Source organism: Phaethon lepturus, unplaced genomic scaffold (assembly GCF_000687285.1).
Source record: "Phaethon lepturus isolate BGI_N335 unplaced genomic scaffold, ASM68728v1 scaffold173, whole genome shotgun sequence".
In the NCBI taxonomy this organism is placed as follows: Eukaryota; Metazoa; Chordata; class Aves; order Phaethontiformes; family Phaethontidae; genus Phaethon; species Phaethon lepturus.
Genome location: NW_010526720.1, coordinates 10665 through 25015, shown reverse-complemented (window position 1 = coordinate 25015; position 14351 = coordinate 10665). Strand labels below are relative to the sequence as shown.

General features: G+C 33.8%; 1 protein-coding gene across 1 annotated transcript in view; it reads right to left on the bottom strand.

Annotated features, from left to right (window-relative positions):
• The window catches only part of ZNF236 (zinc finger protein 236), a 76797-nt gene extending 63100 nt beyond the window's left edge, over positions 1-13697 (bottom strand). Inside the window, exons 1-5 of the mRNA XM_010283134.1 lie at positions 13563-13697; positions 12110-12274; positions 7610-7788; positions 4311-4435; positions 776-948 (exon numbers count right to left, since the gene is read on the bottom strand). Coding sequence (XP_010281436.1) covers positions 776-948; positions 4311-4435; positions 7610-7788; positions 12110-12274; positions 13563-13589 — 669 coding nt within the window. The 5' untranslated portion in view covers positions 13590-13697. The remainder of the gene's footprint in view (positions 1-775; positions 949-4310; positions 4436-7609; positions 7789-12109; positions 12275-13562) is intronic.
• Between the last annotated feature and the right edge of the window lie 654 nt (positions 13698-14351).

Genomic DNA, 14351 nt, shown 5'->3' with positions numbered 1-14351 from the left:
ATTATATTCTGCATACAGGGGGGAAAAAAAAAAAAAGAAAAAAAAAGCTGTCTCTATCACTTTATACCTTCCAAATCAAAACTAGGTCTCTTTCTATGGTTATTTCCAACCACAGATCACTAAAGTCAGCAAACAAATTACTGAACTAAGTTGCATGGCCAATGTTCTTCAGAATATTATATTACACTATCGTAAGAGTACCTTTCGAATCTTAAAAATTGTCTGTCACAAATAATTAAAAAAATCAGCATAAGGAGGTCTGAAACAACGTCTTTTATCTTATTTTGTAATTTTCTTTTATCTGTAACTGAAAAACCTCTGAAAAAGACTGTAAGTTATATACTTCAAAGACAAACCGCAAGTTTGCTCTATGATGCAGTTAGTGGATTGCTGTTTGGCCTTGAAATTTCTCACCATTTTCTGCTTTGCTGCTTTTGGCTTACTTTCATCTGATTCTAGCCCTTGTTCTCCCAAGACTCATATAGGTACATTTTCATACACCTAAAACCACTAATAATTTATTAATCTATCAATGTACTGAATAGACAATGGTAAATAAAGGTTTTTCTAATTATCCTAAGTATATGTTTATTCAGATTAAGCAATTTTAGGAAAGCTGAATTGCAGGTAAAACCAACAGACTAGAATCGATACTAGACCAGTAAATCTATATTGACTGCAGAAAGCATAGAAATAGCAAACAGGAAAAATTAAATACTGAAAATTAAATAAGCAGTATATTAGCACCAACCACTTTATGAATAATTGTATTTACCTCTGAATGAACTCTCTGTATGTGTGACTGAAGATTGCCTTTCTGAGAAAAGGCTGCAGGACAAAAGGCACAAGCATGGGGTTTTTCACCAGTATGCTTGATCATATGGGTCTGCAATGCCCCCTTCTGGTTAAAGGCTTTTCCACATTCACTGCATTTGAAAGGTCTTTCACCTGAAAGCAAAAAGGAGGAAGATGTGGGGTAAGGAGCGTTAAATAAACATTAGCAGTTTCCTGTATCGAAATGAAAAATTGCATCAGCTAAAATAAAATATTGTATACAGATATCTGTACATATGCACACACAAACACAGAAACATATGTTATTAGGTGTTTTGACAATGGAATTGTTTACCTTGACCACCAGTCTCAGCATCTACTCTGATAAAGATGTAGCTTTGTGAAAAAGTTTTATGACCTAGCTGATGATTATCAGTTAAAATGGGTAAAACAAATGAAACCTGTATGAAACAATTATTTAGAACATCGTTTCCTCAACTTGTGGTTTGGAAGATCTCAGAAGTTGCTATGCAAAACCACTGGAGGAAAAGAAAAAGGGGAAAAGAGAAGAAAAACCAAAACACGCATACACCATTCTTCTAAAACAAATCCTGTAATACACATACACCTCCGTGGAACAAACAGGTAAGCAGAGGGTGGAATGGACAGTAATAAACAACAGTCAAAAATGTAACCTTTTATTTAGTCTAAGATCAAAAAGTCTTACGGAAACACTGCAAAAGATGGCGTATGGGTTCCACTGCCCAACAAATATTAATAGCCAATCATTCTTTACAACCACCTATTGAAAATGTGCAATAAAATAATGTTTTTGTTATATGATACATTGTACAGCCCTGCTCAGAAAATAATTTTAAAACCTTGAATGTTCATAATACTACTGAACATTAAAGAAAAATTAAGGAGAATTGTCACAGGAATGCTCTGTCACCATTTCCTGATTTTGGTGTTCTCAGTGCCGCGCGTACTTACAGTTATTCGTACATTCACAGATTAAGCATGAAAATCTCCCCAGAAAGTGTAAATGACAAAACATAATAGAACTGCATAAACATATTACAAAGCTCCTTATTTTAAATACACAGATATTAAGAACAAAGTTCAATTTCATACAACCATGTGTCTTGACACATGTGTCCCCACAGTGAACTCAGTATTACTTTTTTTTTTCTTTTTCTTATAGTGAAATAGTTTAGCTGTGGTAACTCCCAAGACCTTGAAAACATTTAACACTTTACCTTTGCCCATTTCTATAGCAAAACCACTATGAACATGCTGTGCATTATGTCTGCTACGCCAGTAAATAATAGCATGTGCTAAATATTATGCACACTAAAGCAGTTTTAATGAATATTTCTGTATGACTTCTAATTAAACAGCTCTAATTACATCGCATTAAAATTATTAATTAAAGTCACATTCTTTGAAATAAAAGTATTTTCTGAAATAGATTACAAGCATACAACTCACATGGTATCAATGCTGAAGGAATGTGTATTTTCTTTTCTGCTGCTATGGCTTTTGAGGATGCTTTAAGGTCTTTTAACGGATTTTAACTGTATATTTTTCAATATAGAGTAACATACAGAACACTGATTCAGACCTTCTTGAAATACAGTGACAAAATTCATATTGGGCATTCATGGGTAAAAGGCTTAGCTTCCACTAATAGCTGCTGGTGGACGCATGGAAATACTGCTTCAGGTTAAGTTTCCCTATTTACGTAAACTTCATTATAAAAAGTAAATTGTAATTCTAGTGTGGAAATGTGGGATTTCTGTATTTCGCAAGAATAACTTAATAAAATACAGATTTGGGAGGGGGAAATGGGGGGATCATTACTTAGTTATTAATATGGGAATTGCAATCCCTAAGATTTAATTTTTTTTCCCCCAAAGGGTGTAAGTGCTTGAAATTAATAGCTATGAACAAAAAAAGTATTGCAATTAAGACACTAATGTAATGCTGCACATGTAGCACAGACATGCTCTTTCACAATTAAAGATTTAAGTATTCTAAATTCTTTAAAGCAGAGTTCATCTTTCCTACATATTTTATAGTACCCCAAGCAACTGGATGCCAGGTGGATTGTCTGCAGATTTAAAGTAATAAAATACTTCACAAATTGAATGAGTGTTCGCTAGCCACTTGGAACTTAAAATCACCTACCATCATGTGTAGACTGGGTTTACATTTTCTGTCTCTGCTTTCCCTATAGACAAGTGTCTTCTTAGTCTTCAAAAGAACTATAAATGGTCTTGAACTTTTTGATACTTTAGAAAAATGTCCTCAACCAACTGTAATCTTGTTTAACTCTGACTAGAATAAGCTAAAATAGCATATCAAATAGATACAAAACTCTAAAATAGTAAAGTTAATTTTCTATTACTTCTTTTGGATATTACTTTGAGGCAACTTTTAAAGCAGGTACAAGGGTGACCTCTTGTGTTACTGTTTTATAATTAAATTATAAAGCTTTAAAAGATTCCTAAGAAAGAGTCATGCAACAGAATTTTTATTTCTCCCTTGGCAAAGTCATTCTTGTGCATGGCAATCTGTCACATCACTATCTGAACAGACTGCTAATACAAACAACATTGCACACATATAATTTACTACTTTAATTAGCTAAAAACTAGACAAACAGCAATTTATTTACAAGATGGAAAATACATATATATTGCACATCACCGAAGCACCTTCAATGAAGGTTTTGTTTAAAGCCAAACTTGTGCTATATTTTGTATGTCTGGTTAAAACTTGAGAACTATTCTTACAGTCCTCTGTACACTTCAAAAACTTTTGTATTATTTTATACTTCGCATTTTTCAGTTATTTAAATTGCTTAAAGGTTAAAACATGCACGTATTTATTGCAGTAATTTTGTAAAAACCATCTGTTATTCATTCTGCAAAACGCAACGGTCACCTGCTCTTCTTCAAGTATCAAAATTACAATCTAGGCTTATCACCTCCCAAGTTCACTTTGGGCATCCTGAAAATGGCAGTTACAGTAAGTACAGAAAACATATGGCACTAACTTTAAATAAATCAATCTAAAAAGAAAAGTAAGGCCACTATGTTTGTAGTATTATTCATACTCACATATTTCTACTCTTTTTGTGACTGTAAATTTTGGAACCTGTTCTCTATAGAATATGTAATTTCTGCTTAGAGCACCTGATTGGCCCTGATCTAGGTATTCCAATTTTAGGGCCCATTGAACCTTTAAGTACCAAAACTGGTATGCTGTAATGAATTAAACCTGTAAAGTACTTAAAATTTCCAGATGCATATCATTAGAAACAGTTAAAAAGATTTTTAAAAGCATACAGATTTCCTAAGCAAAAGAATTACATAAAGCGTGTTTTAAACCAACAGGTAACAGCTTCTAATGAGCCAGATGTATTAACACTACTTCAAGTCCCAACCAGGAGAAAAATATTTAGCATTTCACAGATTAATTGAATTTTGTAAAACAAACACAAACTAAAATAATTACTTCCACAGTCTTACCTGTATGTATCCTAACATGTCGCGTTAATTGACTCGGCTTCTGGAAGGTCTTTCCACAGTGAGGACAGGAATAGGTAAAGCCACTTCTGTCAATATTTCTGTTATAAGATCTGGTATTAGATACCCTGACATTTAAAAAAAAAAAAAAAAAAAAAAAAAAAAGGAATGTAAATAAAATCCTTTAATCCTGATATTGAACATTATTTTGCAGAAGCTGGTTTTACCCCATCATTTTTTAACATACGGTGTACATTTGATGCCAATGTATAGTATCGGCTGCAACAGTTAAACTCTAATGATACTGAAAGAACAATATAAACAGAGCACTCTAAGTGCCTACAAACACCCATAATTTTACAGTTATTTCTGTAATACAGTACTTCTTAGAGGTTCTCTAGAGACATTTTCACTATAAATTCTGCTAGAAGTATACAGTCACTTCACAATTACTCTTTTGGTGGGAACTTTCAACTGTGCAACTTTTCTTCTTTTGCCTAAACACAAGAATTTTGTTCTCACCTAGAACAGGAAGATCTTATGAACTAGAGCACAAATGGAGTTCCTGAGGTCTTAACAAAAACAGGTTAAGAATTTAACAACCCAAATATTCACCACCGCTCCTCAAATACAAATCACAATCTCCACAGAGATGTGGTAACAGATGATATAAACTCACATAATTAATTTCTCTACAAATAAAACTAATGAGTTTAAATGACTGCTGAAAAACAGCAATGTGGAAAACACCACTGATTATATGCGGGGCGGGGGGGAGGAATGGAAACCTAGGGGATATTAAAAGACCATTAAAACAACTCAGCTAAAAAAGATGAAACCAGAAGGCAGGCTAAAGCACTCCACATTTTCCATAGCACCCGAGTATTTACACCTACACCCTGATGCAGCTTGTCAGTGCTGCTTAAAGCTAACTGAAATTACACAAATTTAAATACCTGGTGTTTTTCTGAAAAACTGAGAAATGAGAATCAGCTAATATGGAGCAAATGTGCAAAATACACCACCACCTTGAAACACAGGCTGGTATAACAACATTAAAAAAAGGAGGGAAGTAACAGTCCATGTAGAACATAGAAAATAATTAGACTTATGCTCAAATGATGCATCTTTTTACTCTAAGAGAACATAGATATTCCATGTATATTTAAAGGAAAGCACTTTTTCCCTTCCAATTACTTCACACAAATATTACATGCATTTTTAAAATCTTTTTATACTTTTGCAGAGGGAGCAGAGAGTCTGGGTAATGTAATTAATATGTAAAAGTAAAATATATCTACCAAAATTTACTGACATATCCAGAGTAAAGTCAACTGAAGATTGAAGAGCAGGAGAGAGAAGAGCAGAGATGTTAGAACTTCCTCTTCTTTCTATCTCAGGTCAGATCTAGACCAACCTGATTGTCAGAATATGCTCTCTGATGAGCAACACCTGTTTCAACTATAGCTGTGGCATTCTAATAAAGGAAATTATATCCAATTTGGAGACAATTTGTAGGGACAATCCTTCAAGATCAGATAATCTTCTAGAATATTTCACCATTTAGAGTTCTAATGACCATTTTCTTTTTAGTAAAAGTTAGATACTAAATTTAAATTATAACTTCATAATAGTTCTCTGTTCAAATGTTTCAAAGACAAAATAAACACCTTTTGGGGGAGTAAAAGTACAATCACTTTATGAAAAAAAAAACCCAAACCAAAAAACTTAAGGAAACAAGGGTCTTCATAATTTTAAATCCTAAAAAGTTTTTGAAGCTTATTTTACAATGAAAAGCAGGAATCAAATATGAAGATTTTTAGCTATGGATGTAGGTCTTTGAACTTTATATATAGTCAGACTAGTTAGGTCAAATGTTAACTTTCCATCATTCATCTGAACAGTATGAGAGGATTGTGTTAAATAACAAATAAATAAAAAAAAACCCAAATTACCACGTACTTCCTTTCAACATCATTTCTACTAAAACACAGACAGCGGAGTGGGATCACTTATGCAATTCATTAACCTGACTCACATACATGGGTTGTATTGGTATTGCTGGTGAAAGAACAGTAAAGCACCATTATGGACAGCAGTTTCTTGAATACAAATGCAACATGTTTCTACGTCTGAACTGAGAAATAAGGTGAATCTCATACAAGGAAGCTCTGAATCCAGAAATAATCCATGTTTTTGAAAATACAGGTAAATAAATTATCATGGAGTGCTTGTATCTCATTTTTATCAGAATGCAGCATATATAATACTCTCAAAATCACAGCCATCATATTAGAATCACTCATCCACTCTTTATTAATTCATCCTAACTTACATAGGAGATTTCCACAACAAGAGCATTTATTTTTTTTGTGTGTAGTATTATGAAATCCAATAGAAAGATAACAACTTTACATCAATTTTCAGTTTGCAAATGGAAATCTACAACAATATTTTTTTAAACCTTCCGGAACACAGCTATTAAGATCTCAAAACCTGCATCATTTGCTAATAAAAATAATTGGAAACACGCAGTATTTTTCATTTTAAAATAGATTTTTAATCTGTTTTTTATAGAAACAGAGTAAACATTAAGAAAGAGATCACCTGTCAAAAACCTTGGGCTTTCTTAATGTATAACCTAAACCAACGGAAGTAAGTTTATCCTTCTTCTAACTTAAAGTAATTTTCACCTTCCTAAAAGTGAAGTTAAACCAGAGAGCTGAAAGAAAGGACAAAACGAATTTTCAACACAAGTAAGAACAGCATTTATTAGGCCTCTTTCTTCCCTTCATTTTTTGCTTTTTCAGATTTACAAGAAACTCATAGCAGGTTGTAGTGAGGACTACTTGCAAAAGATGATTAAACTGCAAGAAACAACTTATTTCTTTGCAGAAGGCAAGTATTAGGAATTTTGCAATTACAATAACTGCTATGTATAATTAATATATATTTGCTTCAATATACTGCCACTAGCCTTTAAAACCACACATAAACACACTTCAAAAAGCACTCTGTCAGAAAAACTTAACTTGTGCTTACAAATAACTAGCAGATGGCAGATGGAACTATGCTTAGTATGGGTGCCTAAATAGGAAAACAGAAAAAAAAAAAGGTTACCTACTTTAGCAAGGTTCAAGGTTTTAAAAAAACAAATGCCATTTTGTAACAGCATACCAAAGAAAAGACATGATCTGCATAGATCATGGTACTTTGTTGACTGGAAATGCTACCCTTGCTTTCCCCAGCTATCACCATAAAAGTAACATCTGCTCATTTTGTTACAATCCCACGATTATCACCTTATTTTATAGTGAGTTTTCATATGCTCCTTTAGCTGTGAGGAAGTTTCAAATTCCTTTTTGCAAGTCTTGCAGCTGTGGATCCTAGTGCCTGCCAATTCTTGACGATGTTCTTCCATGTGTATGGACAGCTGACTCTGTAAAGTAAATTCATCTCCACACTCCGAACAGATAAGGTTCTGAAAGAGATAAGAGAGACTGATTTTTCAGAAGATTCCTCAACAGCAGTACACATGCCCAAGCGTTGCGGAAGTAGATGACTGTACCCTTTTATGGACATGGGCAGCTGGAAGCAAGCAGCAATAAAAGCAAAAAAAGTTTCAGTCCCATAATACGAATCATGAACAATAATCACCGCAAGCTTATGGTAATATTTTTATTTTAAGAAACTCCACTGAAACTGAATACTGAAAAAGTTCGTACGGTATCAGAAACGAGTGGTTCAGTACCATCATCATCACCATTGCCTATTTCCTTGATAAGCTAGTTCAAGAAACTTTCCTCAGTGCCATTACGCTATGGTCTACATAAACATTTGTAAAAAATACTACTTTCTAATAAAAAACATCATAACTGTAAATTCAGGAATTTTGCACCTTTACTGGATAAAATGATACAGATTGTCACTTATTTTTTAACAGCAATCGCACCACAGTTACTACCGACTTTTCTTAAGCTATCTTTAGAGGAAAGATGAGAGACATAAATAGGGACACATAAAGTTTTTGACAGCTATCACTTCAACCCATTAATTTTACAGCAGTATTAAACATACCACTTTCCGGTTGTATTAGAATTCCGTGTCATTTAGAATGGAAATGATACTTGTGAAGTTTAATGCAAAAGCATTGCCATTTCTCTGAAATTCAGAGGAATAATCAAAGTCAAATATTATTTCAATGAAAACAAAAAGTTCTGCATTTATTTTACTTCCTTTTGCTTTTCAAAACCATTAATTTTATTTCTTGGTATATCTGAGCAGAGAGTTAAGATTAAATGCCTAAAAATATTCACCATCTCTTTGGCAATACATCTGTTACATGTTCCTTACTGGTGTGTATAAAAAACTTCAGATAGTTTTTGACTCGGTTCATTTTTCAGTAATTGTGATCATCACTGCAAATGGAAATGTTTTTTATCCTCCCTCCCTTTTTTTTCCTCCTTGAATGATCAACACGGGGGGGGGAACAGTGTTCATTTAAATAAAGATATTGACAAGAATGTTTTAATCAAGAGGAACAATGATGTAAGTGCTATTTTTAAATGCTTTGACAATACATTTTTTCCTCAAGTCTGAAAAAAACAAATATTCTGCAATACCACCAGCCAACATTTCCACACGAAAACGTAAAAATCTGAAGTCTTGTAATGAAATTAAATACTACCTCAAAAATTATTTGTTTAATCTAACCTAGAGATCATTACTACCAGACTCAAGTTACAGTGTGGGACAATAAATAAATATATATGACTGTCTTCCCCAAGATGTACATTCAAATCTGAATAAGAATACTTCTTACTGAAAAATATTGCTCTTCTACAACAAATTTGGTTTATGAAGATCCTTTTGTATAAATGGGGAAAAATTACCTGAAGAGAAGCTTACAATGTATACTGGATGAAGCTCATGGTCCCCAAAATTGAGAAGTTTGTCAATTGCTTCTCAGGATTTTTCAGATACACGTTATCTACAACATTAAGTTGCTATTACAAACAAAAGAATAGCCTGAGAAGTATTTGACACAATGAAAGTCTATGTGTTTTTATTCACTCCTGTAGAATTTGCTGTGGGAAAGCAAGAACACAGTAACATAGAAAAACTGTACAAAAACCCAACAATATATCAAGCCAAATAGCCTCTCTCTGGAATAGGCAGTACCAGATTTATTTTTTTGCCCCTCAAGCAAACAAAGAATCCCCCACCACACAAAGAGCACGTAACTGAACATTGTTAACCTCACTATGGTTAAACTCACCTTCTAACATTAAATAAAAGGGCCTGTTCATACATTGCTAGGTAATACTTTAAATTCCCAAACTCAGAAACAATTTTATCAAGCTATACTCATCTAATTCCACCTGTATTAACTATCTTTATCTTATCATCAGATGCAATATCTGAAGGAACACTTTGGAACTCGTCATTGTCACCTGTTTAGTATCACTGACTATATAAAAGATTTTAATTTGCACTTTTTCAAAGACCATTGCTCCCAAATTATAAGACAGGACAATTCAAATACAGCAAACATTATTTAAAAAACAACCAACCAACTAAAGAAAAACCCAGGATTTTTTAGTAACAGAATTTTGACTTTATATCCACCAAATATCAGTTTTAACTTTTTCAATATATTAAAGTTATCCTAAAGTTCAAGAAAACCTCATGCTCATGGAGAAAGAAAATATATTACCAGTTTTAGTGCAATAAATTGAAAATTTTTAGTTTGTATTTAGGGTGTCTGTCTCGCCAGGTCAAAAAGTAGCAGTGGATACGACTGTCTATTTCCACTGAGTAAATGGACAAAACCAAGAATCCTCTACAAGGCTGAGTATATTTACACAAGGGAAGTTCTTTATGACTTCTTAAAAGAAAGCTACCTGGAAGTGAGGAATTTCAAACATTTTTTTTTTTCCACTACACTAGCTTACTCAAAAAAAACAAAAAAAAAAAACCAAAAAAACACCAAAGAACACGAAGAGAAAAGTTAGTTTCTTGCAAGCTTGATTTCAACAGCCCAGAAAATACCTTCTGGAACTTCTGACAGGAGCAATCAATCATGAAAAACTGCATTTCAGCACACAGATAGATGTACAACCCCAAACCTAACTGGAGGGCTCAAGAAGCTAATCACACTGGTTTGTTATTGCCCTTCTGCACTCATCTGTAGATAAGGCTGGCTGATGCAGCACAAAAGAAGGCTAAAGTCATCCAACCCTCAGCTTAGTGCAGCAATCTCTTCAACTGCTACATATGTTCCTTAAGTGAGTATGTATCTTTGCTCTGTTTTCAGACTTTCAACCCTTCTAACAGCAAAAGAAAGAGCAGCAAACAGGAGGGAGAATGTACTCCACTGATAACTTAACTTCTTATCCTGCACATTATGAAAAATTAATTATGAATGACAGCTAGTGTCATCGTCAAAACCCTCTGATTCAAGTTTAAATTCCATCTCCCCTACAGGCCCTATGCATAACTACTGGGAAAGTCATTCTTGCAATTCTCTGTGCATTAATTGTTACATTCAACTCTGTTTTATCACAGAATTATAGGGCATTATAAGAATACATTTATTTGCAATTGAAAGGTGCTCATATTTTTATAAATTTAATTTTCAAGCAGCAGACTGAATTTTAAATTGGCTGGCATCACACAACCTATTCTTCTGATATCTGTACCAAGTATCAAAATCAGAGCTGCTGAGGTGGATGAAAAATCACTTAGTGATAGAAATGAATACTGAAGATCACACTGAGGCGTCTTTCTCGATGCTCAGTTTCCCTATTCTGATGTGTTTAGCAATTCATAAATCAAGTTTCCTCAATAAATAAGCATTAAGCTACGTATCATTATAGATACATTTACATGCAACAAAATTGTACTCAGGTCCTCTCATTTTATCTCAGTAGCGTACGTGATAAAACAGGAACTGATAACAAGATTAAAGAAGAAATACAATCTCTACAGATGGCATTCCCTGCCTGGTTTAGGGAAAAATGCAAATAGGCATACCATCCCAAACCTACCGGTCAAAACTGCTGTAAGGTGTCTGCAGTTGTTATGGAGAAACATACAATTGTTACATTTTGATTAGAAGCCTGGTGTTAAAAGTGCATACTTGACTCAGCTCCAATTCTCCAATGCAAAGTGCAATTTTAAAAAAGTCTTCACAGGAGGAAGAGGTAATTACATGATTGAAAACTTGGTATTTTGGGTGGTACAATCAACTCTGGCAACTGCAGTAACACAGTAATGACTATAAAGTGTGCAAAATACTACTATGCATTAATTGTTTGCTAAGAATTTAGCTAATGCCTTAAAAATTGAAAATTACATTGTTAGAGGGAAAGAAACAAGAAGTCTTCTCAAGCAAAATAACCACTCAAAAAAGGGGTGGGAGTTCTAGATAAGGGAATAGCTTCATGATGCAAGAAATAGATTGTGAGAGAGCCTCACCATGACATCTGCCATCAAAATTGGTCACCTAGACTATTACATATGGGCTTATCAATGTACACGAAATCACAGAAATTGCTTCATAATAGAAGTATTTGTAAATAACTAATCAGTTAGTAAAGACAGGATGGGAACACTTGATTATATCCAGTGTATTAATTTCTGCTACTATTATTAAAACAGACTCCCTACTAAGTTTTTTATTTCTTCTGAATGAGACCAGTTATTCAATCCTCCCATCTAAAGCATATAGGTAAGGGATTAAGTACAACCCTTAATGACAGGTCTTTTCAAAATTTAAATTATGAGGTTTAATGAATTACCTCTTCTTTCTCATGTAGCATTATATGAGCTTTCAGACTGGCTACTCTGGAGAATTTCTTGTTGCACACAGGACACGTAGGATCTTCACCATTGTGAGTGCACTTATGAAGTGTCAAGTTGAATTCAACATTAAATGACATCGGACACTGGTCACACCGGTGAGGCTGTTTGTTAAAATCACAAAAATGAAGACAAAAATTCAATCTTGCCATAGTTACATATACCCTAAGTGACACACATAACCATACAAATCAAAATGTTCAAAATAAGAGCAATTCAAGTACCTACGTATGATAATGATCCGCAGTAATACCAACCGCCTTTGCATCTCACTACTGAAAATGTAAATACAGCACTTCAAGAGCACATGGGGAAAGAAGGCAGGGGAACTAAAGAAAGCAGAGACTCAAAATTGAGACTGTCTAAGGAGCACGAAGGTAGCAGAAGAGAAGAATGAGCAAGAGGCAGAAATAAATTTTCCAACTTTAACTCAGATCGTGAACTCTCCTTAAAGCAAAATTAATAATTGAACCAGCAAAGAGCTTAGTTTATGCTAGGATCAGCTGCTGTTCAGCTGGTATCTGCACAATCGGTTTTCTTTAAGAGCACCTTCACTTTACACAAGCGTGCCATAGCATGGTTTTAACAATATCAACTTCCATCTTTTATATACCAACTTTACAATGTTGAGACTTGTAAGTAGTTCTTTGTATACATGAGCAATCATCTCAAAATACTACATTTTGTAAAAATTAAACTGTATCTACAGCTACCTCAAACAGTAATAAAATTATTTTTCCATCACATGTAAAGTAGTTTTAGCTTTGTGAAATAGAAAGCAAGGAACAGAAATGAAATGCTTCAGATTACAGATGAAACCCTGTGGCAAAAGCTTCATTTAAAAAGTCAGTCCAGTTTTAAGGACATATCTGTATTTTTCTCATTCTTTCCAAAATCTGATTTGTAAGCAGCTATAGTGATGACATTAATGTGCTAAGACATACATACCACATTAGGTTGCTTGACATTATTGAAAACAGCTATAAGAGACTAGCTGGGTCCAGTTAATCAGTAAAAGCATTATTTTCTTTTTATTGCTAATGTGTAGAATCAGTTAGCAAATTCGATTAAAAGAAACCCATACATTTTCTCATCTACCTGAATATTTTACAAATCAAAGCAAAGGGTTAAAATTAAAACTTACTGAACTGGAAACAACAATCTAACTAAATGGTACCAAAGTAAGGTCCTGTCTCAAAGGAAACATGGAAGAGAAACTTCATAAAATTCTGAAGTCCCCAAGTAGTAATTATTAGTGATACGATTTGGGGGGGGGAACCACACACACACACCCCCAACCAAAAATGATTTCTTGTTAGCTTTGCTTGTCAGTATACGAAAATATCAATATACACTGGTATTTTCTACATTTGTATCTACTAAAATTCATACCTTGTCATTTTGCTCATGATCCCTCATATGGCGCTGGAACTGGGTCTCTTTTGGAAAAGACAGCAAACAGATCTCACACTTATAGAAGTTAGGTACTTGGTAGGGAAAATTACCGTGCTCTGTATTCGGTGTCAGAACACCATCTATAAAACAAGCATCGAAACATTTGGATGAAGTCACATTACATTTACTTATAATTTTCTGTAAAAACAGAATTCTTTGAAGCAGAAACTATTCGAACTCCTGCAAAATTTTTACTTATACAAGATTCTAACTTCACTGGATCTTGAAGATCTTAAGCATGAACACTAGTGCTTCCATTGACACAGGATGAAAGGAATATATCCATCCCTCTAACTGCCAGTCACTAAGGAGATAAATAATCATTCTTTCTGTGCTTCATAAACACCCATCAAGTTTGCAACAAGATAAAATGCTGCCAAATACGCTAAGATACTGTCAGGGGTTACTTTGCATAATATTACATCACGTGTTTCTAAAGAAAACAAAAAACTTTTTAATACAACATGCTCAGCAGTTCTGACTACACAGGTTTTTTCCCCTCCCTTGCTCCTTTCTCTCCATTTTTTTCTTTAAGAAAAATTTAGGCATCTTTTCTGTCTTCTACTTCTGGCAATGCAAAACCTTTATTAGTTACCTTTACAGTTGTAAAACTAACACCAGTGTTTCAAATAGCTGACACATGCAGTAAACTACAAGTCAAACTGTGTACACATTCATTCAGTGGAGAAAAAGATTTTTTTTTTATAGACCCAGACTAAGCCCATA